The sequence below is a fragment of the Neophocaena asiaeorientalis genome, unplaced genomic scaffold (assembly GCF_003031525.2).
Source record: "Neophocaena asiaeorientalis asiaeorientalis breed wild unplaced genomic scaffold, Neophocaena_asiaeorientalis_V1.1 scaffold124, whole genome shotgun sequence".
In the NCBI taxonomy this organism is placed as follows: domain Eukaryota; kingdom Metazoa; phylum Chordata; class Mammalia; order Artiodactyla; family Phocoenidae; genus Neophocaena; species Neophocaena asiaeorientalis.
Genome location: NW_020174135.1, coordinates 6952085 through 6973960, shown reverse-complemented (window position 1 = coordinate 6973960; position 21876 = coordinate 6952085). Strand labels below are relative to the sequence as shown.

Below are 21876 nucleotides of genomic sequence, written 5' to 3'. Positions count from 1 at the left end.
GAACTTTTCCCCCTTGTTATTTTTAACTGTATAAATATCAATTTTAGTGGTTCCCTAAAGTTCCATTGTGTAGATGTGTAAGAATTTTGTTTACGGTTCTCATATGTTGGAAATTAGAATGTTTCTGGTTTTTTAAATTTAAATTTATTTTTCACCACATAATAATGCAGGGGACATTGTTATGTTTTGTTTTCATATTCAAGATTTATAAAACTAGCATTATCGGGTCAAAGTATGAATGTTTTTAAGCGTTGCATATAGCCAAGTGATTTTTTACAACTATATTAAGACATTTTTAAGTAGGGAACATCATCATTTAGAAAAATCTTTGCTGATTTGACTTGTGAAAAATCACTACTATTTTAATTTGCATTTCTTTGATGCTTATGAGGGTCAGTATTTTTCTGTTAATGTGTTGAGCCAATTGGTTATCCCTGTGGAAAAATGCAAATTAATCCCTACCTCACACATAAGTCAGTACTAACCAAGTATTAACCAAGGACTTACATGTGAAAGGCAGAACTTTTAATACTTCTTTATAGGAAATAACAGGAGATACATGCTTTCATTGTTGGAAGAATTTCTTAAGACAGTAGAATCGGCCTACAATGAGGGAAGACTTACAAATTCGACTAAAATACAGTGAGAAACTTAAGTTCTCCAAGACACCACAAAAAGAATAAAACGTCAATACACAAGTACTATACAGCTGTAGAAAAAAGGAAGTAGGTGATCTGTATAAACTGATACGGAGTGATTCCTAGGGGTCTGAAATTACCTGCCTTTCCATAAATCTTTGTTTTCTGTATATCTAGTCAAGCATTTTAATCATTCTTTCCTGTAATAAGGAAAAAAGAAAAATGTTTAAAAGCCAACTCATTTTACGTTGCCACCAGTGATGTAGGAGGGTTCCAGTTTCTCTACATTCTTGCTAAGGCTGGGTCTTGTCCTTCTAGTGGGTGGGTGGTGGTGTCTCGTGGTTTTCATTTACATTGTCCTCACGACCAGTAGTGTTAAGCACCTTTTCATGTGCTTACTGGCCATTTGTATGTCTTTGGTAAAGGTCTTACTTAAGTCTTTTGCCCATTTTAAAACAGGTTATTTGTCTTTCATTCAGTCTTAAACAGTTGTTCATATATTTGTTCTGGGTACAAGTCCTTTATCAGATATATGGTATGCAAATATTTCCTCCCAGTCTGTGGCTTTTCTTTCCTCTTACTGATGCATTTTGCAACACAAAAGTCTATAATTTTAATGAAGTCCCAGTGTTCACTGGTTTTTGTGAATAAGCTTCTCAGTTGTATGCTGTTAGTTTATCTCCAAAATGCTGAAATGGTTGCTTTTGACAGTTTGGCCCAGCTTTATAGTTACTTTTTACGGAGAGGATTTATTAGCTTCCCTTTCCATCATGCCAGAAGTGGATCCCCTTTGGTATATACTTTTTAATTCCTATTTTCAGATGAGAAAACTGAGGCATGGATGCCCAAGATCATTGGGCGGTGGTGGCTGTGATTTGAACTCGGGCAGGATGGCTGCAGAGTCTCTGCTCAGAACCACAAGGCTCTGTCCTCCCAGGCTCCATATTGTGTTAACACAGTCAGATAAAGTGACACGTGACAGCTCTTGTGTCTATTGCTTGGCAACTTCCTTTGTGACTTTGGGCCAATTGTTAAACATTCTAAGGTTTCGTTTACTCTTCTATAAAATGGAGATAAAGATAGGACCTTCCAAACAGAGTTCTTGTGAGGATTCAAGGAGATTAGTGTGCGTTCTAGTGCATAGTAACCTCCTAGTGGGTGGTGCTTGTGGTGGTGTTAGTAGCCGTAGTGAAGGACACCTCCCCTCTTCCTCCTGGTGTGAGTTAGGTCTCTTCGAATGATGGTCGCATCCTAATGTGTTCCTTTTACAACCCTTCTGCAAATGCTTGCTTACTTAAATTCTCTACTAGAATCTAAGGGCCTGGAGGGTAAGGAGTTTATCTTTCATCCCTGTGTTTTTACTGTGGTTTGCAGCTATCTCCTTATACTGTTCCAGGAAGTGCAGTGTTTTATCAGCGTCAAGACAAGTACGTGAGCTGGAGTGATAAATACTGTAGGAGAGGGAGGCAAAGAGGTGGGCATAGTTAAGGAAACATACAGAAATTGTAGTGAATGATGAGAACCACTTATATGGAGTGAACTCACTGGTACCGAGGTGGTTTGATGTCAGGGATTTGGCTGGATCAAGTGTTCATTCCTGGTCTTCGTAGGGATCAGAGCTGCTGGGAGAGTCTGGGTTGTGAATAGGAAGCAAAAGACTGAAAGAAGAGAGTGCGGTATATGGAATGAGACAAGGCAAGGTGCAAAGGGGAAGATGGATCAGGAGATAAGAAGCTGGGGAGAACTGGGAACAGTTTAAGCAGGTTTAGAGAGATGGATGATTAAGGAAAGCGGTTGAGACCTTACCTTTGACCCTGAGGGCATCAGAGTCCTGCTTTTCATGACACCAGGTGGCTGAAACACACAGACACATTCCTTTACACAGGCTGCAGATTTTCTTTTGTAAGGGGAGAGGGTGGTCATTGTTCTGTAGTAAAGTGAAACGTGCTCCATTGCCACAGGAAGATCTACTGTAGAAAATGTATGTCTTGCATGTAGGGCTTCCTGATCCCATTTCCTGTTCACTAGAAGTGTAATCACTGATACTCAGATATTCTTTGAGACGTTTACTATACATATTTAGGCATATAAATAAATACACTAATGGGATCATATTTGCATTTTATTTTGTAACTTGCCTTTTTCCAACAATATATCTTAGACCCCTTTCTTTATATAATATTCTGTCGTATTGATGGATTATAATTTATTAAACTAGTCCACTGATTTTTGATGTGTATTTTTATTGTTGCTCCCTGATATTTAGATTAATTCCACATTTTTACCAAAATGAATTATGCAGCAAAAGTCTTGTGTAGTGATTAAGCGGACTCGTTCTGTAGAATCAGTTCTGTGATCTTAGGCAAGTGCTGTGATCTCTGCCTCAGCGTCCCCATTTATGCAATGGGAATGTTACTATTGTTACGACTGCCTTTAGCTGCAAGCACCTGTATAGCTTACTGTGTGGTCAGCATTTTTTAAGGACATCACATTTACGAACACATTTAAATCTCACAACTAACTTGCATGATTGATACTGTTATTTCTAAGATAACACCGATAAAAGGTGGACCTGGGGATGTACGTGAACTCGTGCATTCTGGTTTCAGAGGAGTGCTGCCCACTGTGTTATACTTCTTGTGCCTAATACCGAACTCGCTGGGTTATCAGGATTAAACGAGACGCACTGTATTCCAAAGGCTTAACCCAAGGCCTGGCACATATTAGGCCGATATGCGGCCTCTATTTACCAATAGTAGGCCATTACTAGGTAAATGATCAAGTAATATTAGTTTTCATTTTTTAAATTCTGTAGCGAACATTGTTTTCCATATGTTCCTGTTTTCGGCATGAATAGGGATCCAAAAGACAAATTCCTAATAGCATAATTATTGGTTAAAGCACATGTGAATTTTAAGATTTTAATTTTAAGATTTTGATTTTGATATTTTCAAATAGTCCTCCACAAGTTGTACCCATTTGCACTTCAACGATTAGTCATCAGTGCTAGTTTCCCATACCTTTGCCAACGTTGTTAGTTTTTTCAAACTCATTGGTGAAAGATATTATCTTGTTTTGCTTTGAATTTCCTTTTTAGTGAATTTTTAAGGTTGATATACATTTATGTACAGTGAAACACCCTTTATAGTGTACAGTCTGTTGAGTTTATACAAATGCATTCTGTCATGTGACCACCATCACAATCTCATTGTAGAACAGTTCGCATCACGCCCAAATTCCTTTAATTTCTTTGTGGTGAATGAGTTGAGAATCTTCTAGGGTGTTGACTGGCCAGTTGAATTCATTTTCTCCCTCTCCTGCTTGCCTGATTTCTCTCTTACTTGTTTGCTTGTCTTCTTTTCTTCCATCGTTCTTTTTGTGTGAACTGTTCCTTTGTATATTTTGCCCGTTTGCTTATAGGATTGTGTGCCTTTCTCTTACTGATTGCTAAGAGCATGGTCTATGTGACAGAAATTAATCCTTGGTCATATGTGTTGGCCAGTTTGCTTTTTGGCTTTATGCCATTTTTTTGGCTATCCAGAGATTTATACATTTTGCATTGTTACATCTGTCGATCTTTTTCTTTATGGAGTCAAGATTTTATGTTGTGCATAGAAAGTCTTTCTTGCAGTGCAAGTTTTTTAAGAGTTTCCTTCAACTTTTATTTATTTATTTATTTTGTTTACATATTTGATCCTTCTGGAATTTATTTTTATGTAAGAAATAAAGTCAGAATCTTGCTTTCCCCACCACTCCCGAATGGTTTTCCAACCTACTCTCACCGTCTCTTTAATAACCCACCTTTCCTCCGGTAGTTCCACCTGTTGTAGTTACAGAGCCTTTCCTATGTGTCTGGTCTGTTTCTTGACTTCCTAGTCCTTGTCCCTCCAGGTTTAGGCGCTCACAGTGTGTTCTGACATCCAGTGCAGCTCATCCTCCTTCATTTGTCCTTTAGGATTTTCCTTACTCTTTTCATTGTTTATATGTCATAGTTAACTTCAATATCATTTTGTCAGGTTTCTGGCAAAGACATCAGTGATGTTTTTATGGGATCTTGAATTAATATTTTGACAGAATTGAATTGTTTTATTGAAGAACAAGATAAGTCTTTCTATATATTTAGATCTCTTATGATCCTCTGAGGAGTTTTAGAGTTTTTCATGAAGTTCTGGACATTTAAAAAATGAATTTCATCTTTTTAAAAACTGTTAAAAGTAGAATCTAGTCTTTTATTGTATTTTCTTACCAGCTTTTAAAAAATATAGAATTACTAGTGATTTTTACATATACATTTTGTAAGTAGTTACTTAACTGAGTTTTCTTCTTTCCCCCCAATAGTTCCTCAGCTGCATCTGTTGTATTTCCAGATATTCATTCAATCATGTCACTTGTAAATAATGACAATTTGTCTCCTCCTTTCCAATATTTATACTTATTTCTTACTCTTGTCTAATTAATTGGCTAATATGTTAAAAATAATGCTAAATAAAGTATTGATAATTGGCATCCTTGTTGCCGGCTTTCAGCGTTTCTTCATTATTCATTATGGCTCATAATTTTGTTATATGTATCGTGTTAAATGTCCCATCTATTTCAATTTTACAAAGACTATTTTTGGGGGAAGTCAGAAATTGATGTTATTTTTTCAGATCTTTTTTGTTCTTTATAGCTATGCTCATATGATTTTGCTTCTTTGATCTATGATAAATTATACTAATAAATTTACAAATATACAGCCATGCCATCCATCCTGGGATGTACCTTATCTAGTTGAATTGTTTCCCCCCACTACTCTGAATGTTTGCTGCTGTTTAAGATCTCAGTTTCGGTGTTCGTAAGTGAGATTTTGGTGTTTTGGTTTTTTAGAATTTGTTGTCTCTGTCCAGTTTCGGTATCAATGTTCTTTTGACTTCAAAAATAAATTTGGGAGCCTTTTTTTTTTTTCCTCGCTATGCCCTGAAGTAGTTTAGTGAGTATTGGACATATATCTATAGTGACTTGTCACTTTTTCTCCCCAAGGGAAGAGAGGGCCATAGTAGTTCTTGGATAACTGTCTCAGGTTCTTTGACAACTGTCAGCCTCTTTTGGATTCCTCCCTCTTCTGATATAAATTTTGGTAATATATATTTGCCATAAAATTATCCATTTCATCTGAGTTTCAGGTTAATTTTCATAGCATTTCAAAGTACTCTTAACATATTTTGATTTCTCATAGATCCATAGTTATTGCTCTTTCCATTTCTAATTTTGTGTAACACATTTTCCCTTTTTTCTTGATTATGACAGCCAGTTGTTGTTAGCTTATGCCTTTTTTCATTCTTTTCTATTAGAGGATTTTTTTCCCAAAATAATTAGGATTGGTATTTATCAGTTAATGGAAAAACTGCACTGAAGGGCTTCCCTGGTGGCTCAGTGGTTGAGAGTCCTTCTGCCGATGCAGGGGACACGGGTTCGTGCCCTGGTCTGGGAAGATCCCACGTGCCGCGGAGCGGCTGGGCCCGTGAGCCATGGCCGCTGAGCCTGCGCGTCCGGAGCCTGTGCACCGCAACGGGAGAGGCCACAACAGTGAGAGGCCTGTGTACTGCAAAAAAAACCAAAACAAAACAAAAAAAACTGCACTGAAACATACACTCATGTATTTTTAAACATTTTATTTTAAATTAAAAGAAGTAAATATGCACTGTCATTCATTTCCAAGTGTAGGACCAATGTCTTTTCTTTAAATAATCAGTGACTAAAAACTCTGTTTGAATTATGTCATCTCCAGCCTTCCATAATGCATCATCTTTGATTTCCAGTTTGGCACTTCTTTTAAGTAGAATTATAATCACACTTGCAAAGCAGCCTTCGTACAAAGGCCGAGATATTTTTTGAAATAACGTTTTCATAGTCCTTTAGAGTGGTTTTGCTTACACCTAATTCCACAGAAAATTTTTTTAGCCATCTGCATTTATTTAGTGTTTACAAATCGATTAACTTTTTTTTGTAGAAAGAACTAAAAAAAAAATAAAAAGACTCTAAGTTCAGAAAAATCTGGATGAGCATCAGCAGCGCCCAGAACTGTTTCAGTTACTGGGGTCTAACAAGTGACCAAGTGATAGTGTTCCTGATCTCAAATAGAGTACAAGTAGATGTAATTCAGCTGATAGAATAAAACAATCACAGGAATGCTGAAGAAGAGGAGAATTGGAAAGAGGTGGCTAATAGAAATTTTATGATGTTTTGAAACTTTATGAGGCAGTTGGTTTTAGTGTGTTGTTTTTATGTAACATATGATTGGATTTTAAAAACCAGATCTGAAAGTCTTTTTCTTTTTATAGATGGGTGTATCCCATTCATATTTACTGGCATAACAAACATTGGGACCTAAATTCCATCTCCTGTTATATTGGCCATTGACCTTATTTTCTTTTTTTATATGGTCTGTTTCTTTCCCTCATTTCTACTTCTCCCTTTATGGAAAGGCTTTAGTATCTCTTTTATATTTTTCCTTTTTTATAAAGGTAGTGGCAGGTAGTGACCTGACAGATTCAGGAGCAGTGGAGTAGAATTCAAGGAGCTGACCTGGAAGGGCATGAGCCATGTCACATTCAGAAACTGGCTGGAAATTGAAATGCAGAGAGATGGTTACAACAGTGAACCTCCTATCTTGCTGATTTTTAATGTAGATGCTTTGCTTACATTAAAAGTCTTTCTCTTTGTTCTTTTAAACTGTCTTCACAGGTAGTTTAAGCTATCAGTTCTCAAAGTATGGTTTGTGGATCCCCTTTCATAATAATGCTAAAACATTTGCCTTTTCACTGTATCGCCATTTTTACCGAGGGTGCAAAAGCAATGTGAATAAAATTGATGGTGCCTTACCACGAACAAAGCAATGGCACTAACTGTGTAATAGTATTAAACTTTCATAGTAGTCATATGTTCTTCACCTCCAAGCACTTGTAGTAAGAAGAAAATTCCAGTTACATTTAAGAATGTCATTGATGAAGCTATAAAAATTATTAATTTTATTACATTTTAACCTTGAGTACACACCTTTTCAAAATCCTTATGATAAAATGGAAGTGCGTAGGAAGCACTTGTACCACATGCTAATGAAGGTGTCTTGAGCGAAGCCTTGTGCCATTGAGTTACTTACTGAACTAGCTGCTCTTTCATGACATGCCACTTTTACCTAAAAGAACAATTGACAGACAAACTATGGTTAATCAACTTGAGTGTTCAGTCGATATTTTCTTATAAATGGTCAAAGTAAAGCCTTTCTCTTCACTGACTATCGTTGCCCACGTTAGATTCAAGCAAAAATTAGAATTGAGGAAAACTTCTATCTACCACTGTTTGCTTAACTGCTTCCCAGTACTTACAAACTTTTCTGATGAGATCAGTGGTGATATTAAATGTAATTTTTTGATACTGTATAATGAAATAACTAATACATGATGTTAAAAAATCATGCCTGCATAAAGGATTCATTCAAAATGTCACCGAGACCAATGGATTTAAATGTAGTAGAGTAAAAAAATTCTTGATATGGCTGTAGATTTCTTAGCACTACTAACTTTTAGGAAACTAGCACTTGATTTTGTTCTAGTATCACAAGAAGACTATCCACAGTTATAGGAAAAGGTTATTAAATAAAATATCCTCCCCTTTCCAGTTCTATATCTATGTAGGAGGTTGGATTTTCTTCTTACACTTTAACTGAAACAACATATTGTAACAGATTGAATGCAAACACAGACGAGTGCAGTTGTCTTGTCAGACAGAGAAAAGATTTACAATAACGTAAAACAGTACTACTTCTCTCACTGAATTTTTGTTTGGGAAAATGTATTTATTTTTCTTGAAAAATTATTTATGTTAACATGTAATGAGTAAATTGTCATTTAAAAATGAATTAATAAATATTTTTATTAAATCTCTCATTTCTAATAGGGATTAAATGTAATAGAGTAAAAAAATTCTTGATATGGTTTCATGTTTCCCAGGGCAACTAACCCTTTTTGGGGTTTTTTTTGCTGTGTTGGGTCTTTGTTGCTGCGCATGGGCTTTCTCTAGTTGCTGCCAGTGGCGGCTACTCTTCGTTGTGGCGCGCGGGCTTCTCATTGAGGTGGCTTATCTTGCGGAGCACAGGCTCTAGGTGCACGGGCTTCAGTGGTTGTGGCTCGCAGGCTCAGTAGTTGTGGCGCACGGGCTTAGTTGCTCCGTGACATGTAGGGTCTTCCCGGACCAGGGCTCAAACCCGTGTCCTCTGCATTGGCAGGCGGATTCTTAACCACTGCGCTACCACGGAAGCCCAGGGTAACTAACTTTTAAGAAACGATTTCAGTAGATATAACCCACAGAGACAGAGCTTTTTGTGGCCTTCAGTAGTTTCTAAAAGGACAAAAAGGTCCCAAGACAGGAAAGTTTGGGAACCACTGACTTAAGCACGAGCACGACCAACAGGGCAGCTTGTTACAGGGGAAACGTGAGCTTTGGCGTCAGCATCCAGGTTCAAATGCTGGATCTGCTAGTTTTCCTCGTGGCAAATTATTTAACTTATCTGGGCAAGTTCTAATCTCTCTGAGACTCAGTTTCCTCACTTTTAAAATGGCAATAATAACGCTATTTTGTTTGATGAAGGTTAGGTAGTTGTTTTGATGTTGTCCTTTAAGTTTTTTCATTTTACAATGGCAAGCATGACTACCTCCAATCATTCCTTAAAAAAGAGATTGTGAAATTATTTGAAGATATTATCTTCTGCCTGTATGGATAAAGTATTCATGTCTAAAACTTCCCCTTGAACCTTTATACACATTTTCAAGTATATGTGTAAACTTAAAATTTTACAATTAGAAAAGCAGTGAAACTAATTCAGAACATTTACTTCGGCATGATGAGACAGATGGTAATCCTATAAAAAGATGGCATGTATTTTTAGAAGTGCAAACAGAAAAACAGATACTCTTAAAAATTCCAGAGTAATCTTTGCCTAGAAAATGAAGGGAAGAGATAAAAGACCATATGGCCTACTAGAACTTTTTGTAGTTTCTAATGTTTAGGATTGAATTTTGTTTATTGAATGTTATATTAAGTTGCATATGGGTTGGTAGTTGAAAAAGGAATAATTATCAAGTAGATAATTACCAAGTACTTTTACTGTGGTTATCGGTCTTGTTTTCTATGAAATGGATGTGATAGTGGGAAGCAGAACCATTTGAACCCCAGATCTACTAAGGGTAATTTAAAGTAATACTTACCACGTCACAGGCAGTTACCGGTTCTGCTCTTGAGGCAATTAAATACATCAGCATCAAGTCGCCTGTCATTGTGGACCAGTGTTCTCATTCATTTTACTTTGTTGTTTATTCAGCAGATATTTATTGAGTGCCTTCTTTGGACCAGATATAAGCTAGGTGCTGCGATAACATGCTGGGAAAAAAATGGACATAGTCTCAATCATAGTCTGATGGGGTGATAGGTATTAATCGAATAATCATACAAACAGATGTAAGCATACATCCCAGATAAAAATCAAAGGCCAGAGAGGTAGGCAGTATTCTGAGATCATGTAATTGGGGGATTTCACCTAATCAGGAAGAGCAAGGTATGTTCCCTGAGGAACTGACAGATGAGCTGATGTGTGAAGGAATTAGTCAAGGAGGAGAATGGAAAAAAAAAAACAAACCACAGTTCAAATCAAAGGAGCAGTATGTTAAGAAGTTGTGTGTTGAGTGAAAATATGGTGAATGTGAATGGAGCAGAAATCATCAAAAATAGCCAGACTCTGTAGAACCTTATTGACCATGTTGAGGAGTGTTGTAACATTTTCCTAAATGACGGTGAATTACTGCTTGAGGTGGGGAGTGAGGAAGGTGAAGATGGGCAGGGGATCCGTTCACCATACCTGATTAGGTTTGCATGTCTAACATTTATTGACTCCTAGTTACTGAGCACCTCCTGTGCCCGTGCTGTGTTCCTGGATGCTTGGGACACATCAGTGAGTAAGGCAGAGTTAATATCCCTGCTTTTGTAAAGCGTATGTTCTTTAAAGAGGGAGGAGAGTGACGGAGAACCTACTAAGACAGTTCTCTTGTCTGCCAGGGAAAATGAGTGAGCATGGTAAGCGGGTTTGTGTTGCAGCCTAAATGGCATGATCAGGGCAGGTCTCACTGAGAAAGTGACAGTCGTGAAGACTTGAAAGAAGTGGCGGGGGAGGAGTTGGTTGTGTAATGTTTGCAGCCAGCGCCCAGGCCCTAAATGGCAGCACGTGTCTAGTATTCTCAGAGCACCAGGACGCGAGTGGAGAGGGCAAGGGAAGAGTGGTATAGGAATGGGGGCGTGACATCATGTGCGGCCTTGCAGTCCGCTGTAAAGACCTGTTTTTCACTGGGTGAGATGGAAAGCTCTTTCGGGTTTTACTCTTCCTGCAGTTTGGCGGTTGGATTCGAGGAAGACCAGAGTGTATGTGGGCAGGAGATGAGGCTGTTGCCTTCTTATAGGCTGCCTGGATCCTGCAGTGTGTTCTTATTCAGGCCTCCTTTCCACTTCACTTTCTGAACCTTTCTTCGTCCTCTGAACCTACTTTTCAGAACTTACCTAGTTGTGAATCCCTAAAGCTTGGGCACGTGCTGCAGATGTTTTCCGTGCAACCTCGGGATGAGTCTGTATGTGTTCCTAGCTGCATTAACTGTGTCTACACACCTACACACACACACACACACACACACACACACACACGTTTCTAATGACTGGCCTATCCATAAATGGTGGACCCTGAAGGGTTTGAAACTACAACTATTTCCTACCAGAATTGAAATTGAATGTAATTCACTAAAATTATATCACAAAATTGGGGCATTATGAAGAATTGCTTGCAAATGGAAACTAGCTATGAATAAAACCTTTATATGCAGTTGACTCATGTTTGAGTCTCTCCAGTGCTTTATGTTGAACTTGAACTCTCCCCACCCATCCATTGTTAGAAGAATTTAAGAGGCATGTGGCCTGTTAGGAGAACTTGGATAGCCTCCCCGAGATCTCCAAATGGCTCTGCGTGATTAGCATCTTACTTTTATTCAGAAACTGTTCATCTGTTTTTCAGATGAGGCAGTTTGAGACCCCTGGGTTCTTTGTGGGCTTTTTTGGTTTGTTTTCTCAACAAAGTTACACTCCTGATGGGTTTGTGTCTGTGTTGGAGAGGATGATGTGTGGTCTCAAAACTGGGAAGTGCATATATAAACTAGACCATGTTCATATTTGAAACCTTTTAGTTCTTCTCATTGCACTTCGAACCAGACCCAGGTACCTTGCCGTGCCTGTCTTGTGCCCACTCATCCTTCACGCCTTGGACTTCGGGCACACTGGGCTTCTCAGTTTTGCATCTGCAGTTTCCCACCTCAGGGCCTTTGCACATGCTCTTCCCTCAATCTAGAAAGTTGTTCACTCAGCCTTCCTTTGCACGACTGGCTCCTTCTCATCATTCCAGCCTTAGCCTAAATATTTGGCTGTCAGAGAGGCCTTGGATACGTGTCTTACGTGTTTATGGAGCCTAAAGTAGGAACCCTGGTGTTCTCTGATAGCCTCCCTTTCCTTTATGGTATCTGTCACACTTACCAACGATCGTCCTCTTCGCTTTACTTGGTCTGTGTCTGCACGGCCCAGGCAGCCTCTCCCAGGAAATGGTGAGTACCGGGACCTTAGGGCCACTGGCTCTGTTACCACTGAGGTGCATTCTTCCCATGTACAGAGTTTTCTCTGAAGACAGAAGACCTTTTTGTAGGTCAGGACTCCTTTGAGGGTGTGAGGAAAGTGACAGGTAGGGAAAGGAACATAGAGTATTTGGTCTGTGAGTTCAGCAGATTGGCAGAACCACTGAGACCCACTCGTGAATTTTACCCACACGCTAGCATGCAGCAGGTCAGGGTGCAGCTAGGAAGCAGAATCAGGAATCACTATGCCCTCCCCTTGTCTTTATTTACAGTCTGGTCTGACTTAGGCTTTTAATCGTTGGTCATGTTCGTGGTTGACTGCTTAAAGATACTCTATCAGATTGTGTCTGTCCAGTCTCTTCCTATTGTTTTTTTTTCTTTTTTTGAATTTTATTTTTTATACAGCAGGTTCTTATTAGTTATCTATTTTATACATATTGGTGTACCTGTCATTTTCTTTCACCCATCTTGGAGCTCACAGTTTTCATCTCTTAGTTTTGAATCACACATCTTAACTCCTCTTGGATCCAGTAGAGTATCTTACAAATGGGAGGGGGAAAGGGCAGTAGAGGACTTTATGAAAAGCAGCTTACAAGCAGAAAGGACAGTCTGGAGCACCTACTGTAATATTCTGAGACTGAGGACAACCTTATGTTTCTTTTGGACCTGATGACAGCATAGTACTTATATAGGTAATGTCATTGTTGTGCTACTTTTCACCCAGCTTCAACTTGTGAGATCAAAGATACTTTTTATTTTTAGATGTACTTATACAACTACATGGTACTAAGTATTGGGGGGTGGGATGTAATTTAGTATATTTACTTCCTTCTCTTTACTAGTATTTATTTGGTGGAATTTCTTCAGTAGTTTTCACATGTCTGAACACATACCATGTGAAGTATGGGAGTAGGCACCCATTACCCGGATGGTAGAGCTTGCTACAGATAGACACGTGTTTTTCTGTGTGTCTATTTTTTACGTGGAATTGCCAATCCTTGATCATTTGTAATAATGACTTTTGATTCTTATAGGAGATAGGGTGCTTTATTTTTTTATTTTTTATTTTTTATTAGACCTTTATTGGAGTATAATTGCTTCACAATACTGTGTCATATGGATCAGCCATATGGAGTGCTTTATTTTGATAAGAGGAGATTTAGCCAGTTTTGCACAGTGTGGATTTTTCTATCCATTTACTTGACAGCTAAGGAATATTTATTTGGTATCAAAGAGTTTAAGCAGTGTATATTAAGTATCTAATGATAGTTCCTGGTTAGGAATATAAAAAACGAATAAGACATGGTCTCTATTTTTTAGTACTACGGTCTGGTTGGAGAGATAAGACATGAATAGAATACAAGCAGTTCTAAGTCACTGTGTGATATACTATTAAAGAGGTACAGAAAAAAAAAAAAAAAGAGGTACAGGTTGAGTATTTGGAGTCCAGAAAAGGGAGGGAACTCCTTTCTGGCTGGGTGATCAGAGAATATTTAAGGAGGAAGTATATTTTTTCAGGAATTCCCTGAAAGGTGGATTAGGAAAGAAGAAGAGAACATTTATCAGGAGGAGGAAAATAGCATAAACGAGGCACAGCAGTAGAAAAACAAAAGACTTCATAATTAAGATTGGAAGTGAACTTTTTTTCCTTCTCTTTTTAGTGAAGTACAGCTGATTTACAATGCTTTCATTTCTGCGGCACAGCAAAGTGATGCAGTTATACATATATACATTCTTTAATATTTTTTTTCCATTATGGTTTACCATAGGATATTAAATATCGTTCCCTATGCTATATAGCAGGATCTTGTTGTTTATCCATTCTATATATAATGGTTTGCATCTGCTAATCCCAGCCTTCCACTCCATCCCTCCCGCAACTCTCTCCTCCTTGGCAACCACAAGTCTGTTCTCTGTGTTCATGAGTCTGTTTCTGTTTCTTAGATAGGTTCATTTGTGTCATATTTTATATTCCACATATAAGTGATATCATATGGTATTTGTCTTTCTCTTTATGACTGACTTAGTATGATAATCTCAAGTTGCATCCATGTTGCTGTAAATGACATTATTTTGTGCTTTTTTATGACTGAGTACTATTCCATCATATCTGTGTACCACATCTTCTTTATCCATTCATCTGTTGATGGACACTTAGGTTGCTTCCATGTCTTGGCTATTGTGAATAGTGCTGCTATGAACATAGGGGTGCACGTGTCTTTTTGAATTAGAGTTTTGTCAGGATATGTGCCCAGGAGTGGGATTGCTGGGCCATATGGTCATTCTATTTTTAGTTTCTTGAGGACCCTCCATACTGTTCTCCACAGTGGCTGCACCAACTTACATTCCCACCAACAGTGCAGGAGGGTTTCCCTTTTCTCCACACCCTCTCCAGCATTTTTTATTTGTAGACTTTTTAGTGTTGGCCGTTGTGACAGATGTGAGGTGGTACCTCAATGTAGTTTTGATTTGCACTTCTCTAATAATTAGAAATCTGAATTAACATTTTATACCATTCCTAGAAAGTCAGCTGGGCCTGACCGTCTACGTCGAGCTTTAAATAGATTTACATGCTTGGGTTTGGGAGGTGGTGGGGGTGACGCTCCTGACAGACCAGATACAAGCCATTTTGGATACCGATCCATTGATCTCGTTTATCGAGAATTTGCTGATGTTCGGTTATTATTGTAAACGTTACTTCCTTTGCAACGTCCCTGTTGTTGCAGCAAAACATGTTTGTTTTGTCTGGTTTTCACAGCCTTTGGTTTTATGGATATTGGTAGTTACGTTCTCTTAATATCTGTGTGAACCAATGCCCAGTTTTTTGGTGGACAAAATTGGGTTCATTGCTAGTGAGCCAGAAAATTATCACTTAACACAGGGAGGCTTTTATTAGTCTTCAGGTCACCAATTTCTACCTGTTAAGACAAATAAATGCAGTTTCTATTACTACGATGAATTGTACTTAGCTAGTTGTTAGGAGTGTTCCCTGCAGGTGAAAGTGTTGAAGCTGCAAGTACCCCTCTCGGGGCGCTCTTGGCTGTGCAGGGTACTGGCAACGCGAAGGTGGATGGGCCCTGTTCTTGCTGAACTAACTCATGGCTATAGAAGGACATTTCTAGGCTTTTCCTAGATAACTCATCACAGATGATGGGACTGCTTTAATTCATTTTTACAGATGTTTGAATATTTAAAAATACGTATAGCTTGTTGTAGAATCGATGAGGCTTATTACGGATGTGGGGCCTTCTCTGTTGAGTGCTGGCCGTTTGCAGGACACAGGCTGGTAGCTTGGTAGCTGGAGAGGCCGGGGCCGGTGTGGATCAGTGTGAAGAGGATGAGTGGCTCTGTTAGAGCTGTGTTAGGAAGTAAGGAACACCAACCGTAATTAGGGTAAAATCAAAGTAAGGTGCAGAAGGGAAAGAGGTAGAGTCGGGGTTGCTCTCTAAGCATTATCAGGTATTTGTCCAGTGCTGATCATGTAGGCAGTGATGCATTGTGCTCTGTGAAATGGAAAAAATATGTCTTAACGGAGCTTACCTTCTTATAAACATACTCGGGCATCCTTGTTCAGAAGCTAAAGGATTGAAAGTGACTAAAATAAAACTTTTTGTGGAGATATTTTTTAATGAGACCTTCTAACAGTTTTTATTTTTTGCATTTTTTTAGAAAATGGCTCCAAAGGGTAAATGAAGCGGGAAAAATACATAGATGCAGCATTGCGTGCAGCCTCTCCAGATGTTCGAGGATAATATTCCAGAGAGAAATTGATTCCCTTGGATTAGGTAACTAGTCAGAATGAAGAAGATTAGTCTTAAAACCTTCCGGAAATCTTTCAACTTGAATAAAAGTAAAGAAGAAGCGGATTTTATGGTTGTACAACAACCATCACTAGCCAGTGACTTTGGAAAAGAGGATTCCTTATTTGGTAGCTGCTATGGGAAAGATATAGCCAGCTGTGATCTCAACAGTGAAGATGAAAAAGGCGGAAAGAGTAGATCAAAAAGTGAAAGCCTAATGGGTACGTTAAAAAGACGGCTGTCTGCGAAACAGAAGCCGAAGGGCAAGGGCGGCGCGCCCTCAGGGGGCTCCGCGGACGAGGACACCTTCTCCTCCTCCTCGGCCCCCATCGTCTTCAAGGACGTGAGGGCGCAGAGGCCCATGAGGTCCACCTCGCTGCGCAGCCACCACTACAGCCCCACGCCGTGGCCCCTGCGCCCCACCGCGTCGGAGGAGACGTGCATCAAGATGGAGGTGAGGGTCAAGGCCCTGGTCCACTCGCCCGGCCCGGGCCCGGCCCTGAACGGCGTGCGCAAGGACTTCCACGACCTCCAGGCCGACACCGCGTGCCAAGAACAGACGAACTCACTCAAGAGTTCTGAGTCTCAGGATGGGGACCTGCATCTCCACCTGGAAGAACATGTGCCTGTCGTTATCGGACTCGTGCCTCAGGACTACATTCAGTACACTGTGCCTTTGGAGGAGGGGATGTACCCTCTGGAAGGACCGCGCGGCTATTGTCTGGACGGCTCCTCCCCCATGGAAGTCTCCGCGGTCCCTCCTCCAGTGGGAGGGGGCTCCTTCCCCGAAGACGAGAATCAGGTAGACCCGGACCTCGTGGTGGCCCCAGAGATCTTCGTGGACCAGTCGGTGAATGGCTTGCTGATCGGCACCACGGGAGTCGTGCTGCAGAGCCCGAGGGCGAGTCCCGACGACGCCCCGCCACTCTCACCGTTGCTACCTCCCCTGCAGACGAATCAGATCCAAAGGAACTTCGGCGGGCTCGCCGGCTCCGACGCCCACGTGGCCGAAAGTATGCGCTGTCACTTGAATTTCGATCCTAACTCTGCCCCCGGGGTTGCCAGAGTTTATGACTCGGTGCAGAGTAGTGGTCCCATGGTCGTGACAAGCCTTACGGAGGAGCTGAAGAAACTTGCGAAACAGGGATGGTACTGGGGCCCCATCACTCGCTGGGAGGCAGAAGGGAAGCTGGCCAACGTGCCGGATGGCTCTTTCCTTGTTCGGGACAGTTCTGACGACCGCTACCTTTTAAGCTTGAGCTTCCGCTCGCATGGCAAGACCCTTCACACTAGAATCGAACATTCAAATGGTAGGTTTAGCTTTTATGAACAGCCGGACGTGGAAGGACACACGTCTATCGTGGACCTGATCGAGCACTCAGTCAGGGACTCCGAGAACGGGGCCTTCTGTTACTCCAGGTCTCGCCTGCCGGGCTCGGCCACCTACCCCGTCAGGCTGACCAACCCCGTGTCGCGCTTCATGCAGGTGCGCTCCCTGCAGTACCTGTGCCGGTTCGTCATCCGTCAGTACACCAGAATAGACCTGATTCAGAAGCTGCCTCTGCCAAACAAAATGAAGGATTATTTACAGGAGAAGCACTACTGAGAGAGGCTGTGAGAACCCTGCGTCTTGCACTTGGGGAGGAAGGAAAAGAGATCGAAATACAGTTTACAGACTTTCCATTGCTATCAAAATCTTTTGCTGCCATACTGTTTCAGTTTTATGTGTAAAAGAGTACCCAGTTCGTTTAGGGGTGGGGAAGTGTCGGCAAGGTGTCTTGGGTTTACTTTGGTTCTTTGAAAAGGGAAGTCTTGAGGCTTTAGAAGAGTGAACTGTCTTCCATCAGTGTGCAGAAAAATCACAATGTGAATTATCAGACGCCCCTTACCCACCCCGCCCCCAGTCCTTTGCTGCTATCCACTGTGATTTTTATGCATTAAAAGCACATTTCACGTGTATTCAATCCTAAGTAAAGTTAAATGAAACTTAGAGAATGAACATTGTTATGTCTCTTTCAATGGCCCGTTTTCAAAGATAGTGTTGAGTAAACATAGCCGTGTGATAAATCACAGAAGTCACACCTACACTGAAAATGATTTTTAATTTCATACTTCAGAAGGATTTATTTAGAATTATGAACTGACATAATCTTGGGTAATGGAACAGAGAATCTGCTACATATCTTTTACAACATTGAGTTCTAAATTATTTTCAAGGTTGTGCTGTTATTTTGGTTGTGAGAAGTTGGACTTTTCTGTTGCCTTCATTTTCATCTTGTGGTTTGTCTGTTTTAATAAATGGCCTTACAGAATTGTAAAGAAATGTATACCACCAATTTAGAAATTGTTGCCTTTTCTGTCATTAAACTCTGGTACAAATTGGCGTAACATATAAAGACCTAATGGAACTAGAACTATTAAAGAAATACTAGATGATCATAGTTTCCGGTGTTAAGCAGTTTTATTGTTATCTATACTTTCCTTTGGTAAAATGTTTTATCTGTGATTTCTTTAGCTTAGTCAACATTTTCTTGGGTGAACTTGATGTAGAAATGATTTTCATAAATGGACTAGATCCTCTTGCAACACAAAGTTTATATAAAGTTTTAAATTGATTTGAATAGAAAGAAAACATTGTTTTAAAGTTAGGTTTATATTTTTCGTTTATGCAGTCACTATTAAGATGTGCTAGATTTGACCCTTCCTTCCCCCCACCAAAAAAACAAAAAACCCAAAAGACCCAGTGACTTTAGTTGAAAAACTGTGGAGATTGTGGAGCACCATGTAAGAAAAATATTAAAACTCAATCAGGTGTATGGAAGTGTTTGCCTACCGTATATACTGACCTTTAAAAATAGGTTTTCTATTTGTTTCTTTTTAAGTCCTTAGTAAATTGACATCATTAGTTTTTTCATCTCTTCTGAGTCAGTCCTTTGGGCGGGGGTGGAGTATGTTACCTCCAATACTTTTTATTTTGAAATGCAGTGTTTATTTACTGCATGATTCTTTAGTGTTTCGGAATTGCTCCATCCAGAAGATGTTTTCTAGCTACATAACTTTAAAGGAAATGTTTCCCTCTCAGACGAAGCATGTAATTTAAGACATTTCTTCCTTTGTCCCTCGGTTTTCCTATCTCTTACCCCCATTTAAAAACAAGAGTAAAGGTCTCAGATCAAATTTAATAGCGTTGACATTCAGACATAAGCAGTATCCCCATTTTTTTCTCTCTTTGTTTTTTAGAGTCAACTGAGAATTACCAAGAAAAGGCACAATGCCATAATATCTGTTATGATATTTTGACTTAAAGGGGAAAAGGTACTTAATTTTGGTGGAATGTTTGATTGTACCTTGTTACAAAGACTCCTCTTTCATTTTCTGGTATGTTTTCACCTAATAAGATGGAATATGGAGTATACTGTAATAATATAATTTAAGTGTTCATTGTAAGCTATTTGGATTAAGAACTATTACAGAGTTGTAAACTTATCAAATTAATGCAAGACATTTAAACTATTTTTTTGCAAAACTATTTATTTTTAAACAATTTAAAATATATCTAGGGTGAGTTAAAAGTCCCTGTGCATCTATATTAGATGGCAGGTATTGTCACAGAGTCACTGTGTGTTAATAATAAATGTTGAGATGGCTTCTCCATGTTTCTAGAAGCATTTACATGTACTCTTTGTGAGATCATGGTGCACAGAGGTCTTTGGACTGCCCTGAACCCCATCTTAATGTGGGCGTAGCCTGTTCCCCACGCCTTCCTCATGATACCATGTGTTTAAGATCTAGCCATTTGGTTTCAAGTTAAGATCATTCTGATTTCCATATAAATGGTTTTAAAATCGTATTTTGTGTTTTTATGGAGGGCAAGTCTTGATACTGTTCTAATTCAGAAAGCCAATCTTTAATGTGCTTTTTTATGTTCATAATATAAAATACTTTTAAGTAAAATGCCCTATTCTAATCCAATTTCAAATTGCTAGGGTCTGATAGTGTATCAGTAAAAATAAAAATATTTGCCAAGAAGTTATTTACAAACAGAGAAAGGAGCGTTGCAATATTTTCTGCTTTTGTTTAAAGAGAACCATTTGGCGTATAGGCAGTACAACATAATGTGAAAGACTGGCTTTGTAGGGTAGTAAAACAGTCTGGTTAAAATTGGAAAGGGGAAAAAGAGAAATCATCCTGTAGTTTTGTCTAGGTAGCATTTGGGTGAATTTCTGGATTCTGTTGAATGGTAGCGTAGATGACATGGGCACTACCTGTAAGTGATTTCTTAAATATGTGTTTCTGAAAATCTGAGCTCAAGGCAAGAAAAAGAAAACAAGAAAGCTGTATCTTTCTGCCATAATAAATGAATCAGAGTTGCTTTTTATCAAATATCTCGTCACAGAAACATGATGGAGGCCAGAAGCTATTTCCAGTGTTAGGAGCACACTATTATGCAATTTTACAAATAATAAGAAAGCATAGAAAGTACTTGAAAAAGTCTCTTTCTCTTTCTAAGGAAACCTGTTCTCTGTTTGGTGCAATAATGTGAAAATTTTGGAAGGTCAAAAAATATCACAGGAAACGATCATAGAACTAAAAGTAGTTTTTAAGGAAACCAGCTACACAGGGCAACCATCTTGCTGTTAAAGAAAATCATGTGCCAAAAGGCTGTGTCACTGGCATATAGGAAATAAAACCCAAGTATATACACATGGTGACTTCTGAGCCAGTATTACTGAAACGGGATAAACGTTACTGAGATCCTAGGTAGGTTATATGCAGTGTCTCTACTCGTGCTACCAGTCTGAATATCTTTCTTAACAATGCTTTCAGAAATGCCAATTTTGATCATCGTACATTTCACATTGTATATGAGAGATACTTGCTTTATGAATGATTCAAAGTAACGCATTTTAAATGTTCATGGCTTTTCATCGAATGCGAAGTCGTAATTTGAAAATGAAATCATGCTATCAGCAACAGACAGTTTGGTTGAAAACTCTAATAAGGAACAGTCGCCAGTTCCGTAAATAAATAACTTTAAAATTCTAGAATAAAGTACTGGTACGCTAGTAGTCACAAATTCGGTTTCTTTTAATACTTTTTTAATCCTGTAAAGATTTTTTATAAACATCCTTTTTTATTAATCAGTTAAAACATGGCGAATGTGTAGCTGCCGTTTCTGAAAAGTGATCCAAACTCTACATCCAGAGATGATGAAAAATTCTTATAGAATTTTGTAATAAGTATACATGTTGGATTAAAGAAATTTTATAGTCGTTGGAGTGCCATGGAATTAATACTTGCAATCCAGATTGCTGTAGTTTACACTTTTCTGTATGTTTCGAATCAGGTGTGTACCATTTGTACTGAGAACACCACAGAATGAATTATCCAAAGTCCATTGATTTTAATACGTGTTTTGGTTTGTAAACAAATTAGAGTAATTTCTTGCACATTTTTGGAAATTAATCGTATAAAGAATTTATGTATCTGCTTCTAGATACAGTGTGTAAATAAAAATTTCGTTCACAAGGTCTGCCTTGCAGTCTATTTAATAACCAGATGCAGAGTTGGATTTTAATTAGTATAGTGTTAACCAGATAATTTCTGGATGTCCCATAAACTGGGCAGTTACTGGAGGGTAGGTACCAACAAATTTTAGTAAAACAGCAAAAGTGAAATGGTGACATAGGAGACATCCAACAAATTAGGAATTAGCCAATGTTGCTGATATCCTAGAGCCTTCAA

At 39.0% G+C, this 21876-nt stretch overlaps 1 protein-coding gene across 3 annotated transcripts in view; it reads left to right on the top strand.

The window, feature by feature from the left end:
* The window catches only part of SOCS6 (suppressor of cytokine signaling 6), a 33174-nt gene extending 11512 nt beyond the window's left edge, over nt 1-21662 (top strand). For all 3 annotated transcript variants that reach the window (XM_024754860.1, XM_024754862.1, XM_024754861.1), the window contains one exon: nt 16001-21662. In XM_024754860.1, the coding sequence (XP_024610628.1) occupies nt 16130-17737 (1608 nt within the window). In that variant the 5' untranslated portion in view covers nt 16001-16129 and the 3' untranslated portion in view covers nt 17738-21662. The remainder of the gene's footprint in view (nt 1-16000) is intronic.
* Nucleotides 21663-21876: the final 214 nt, after the last annotated feature.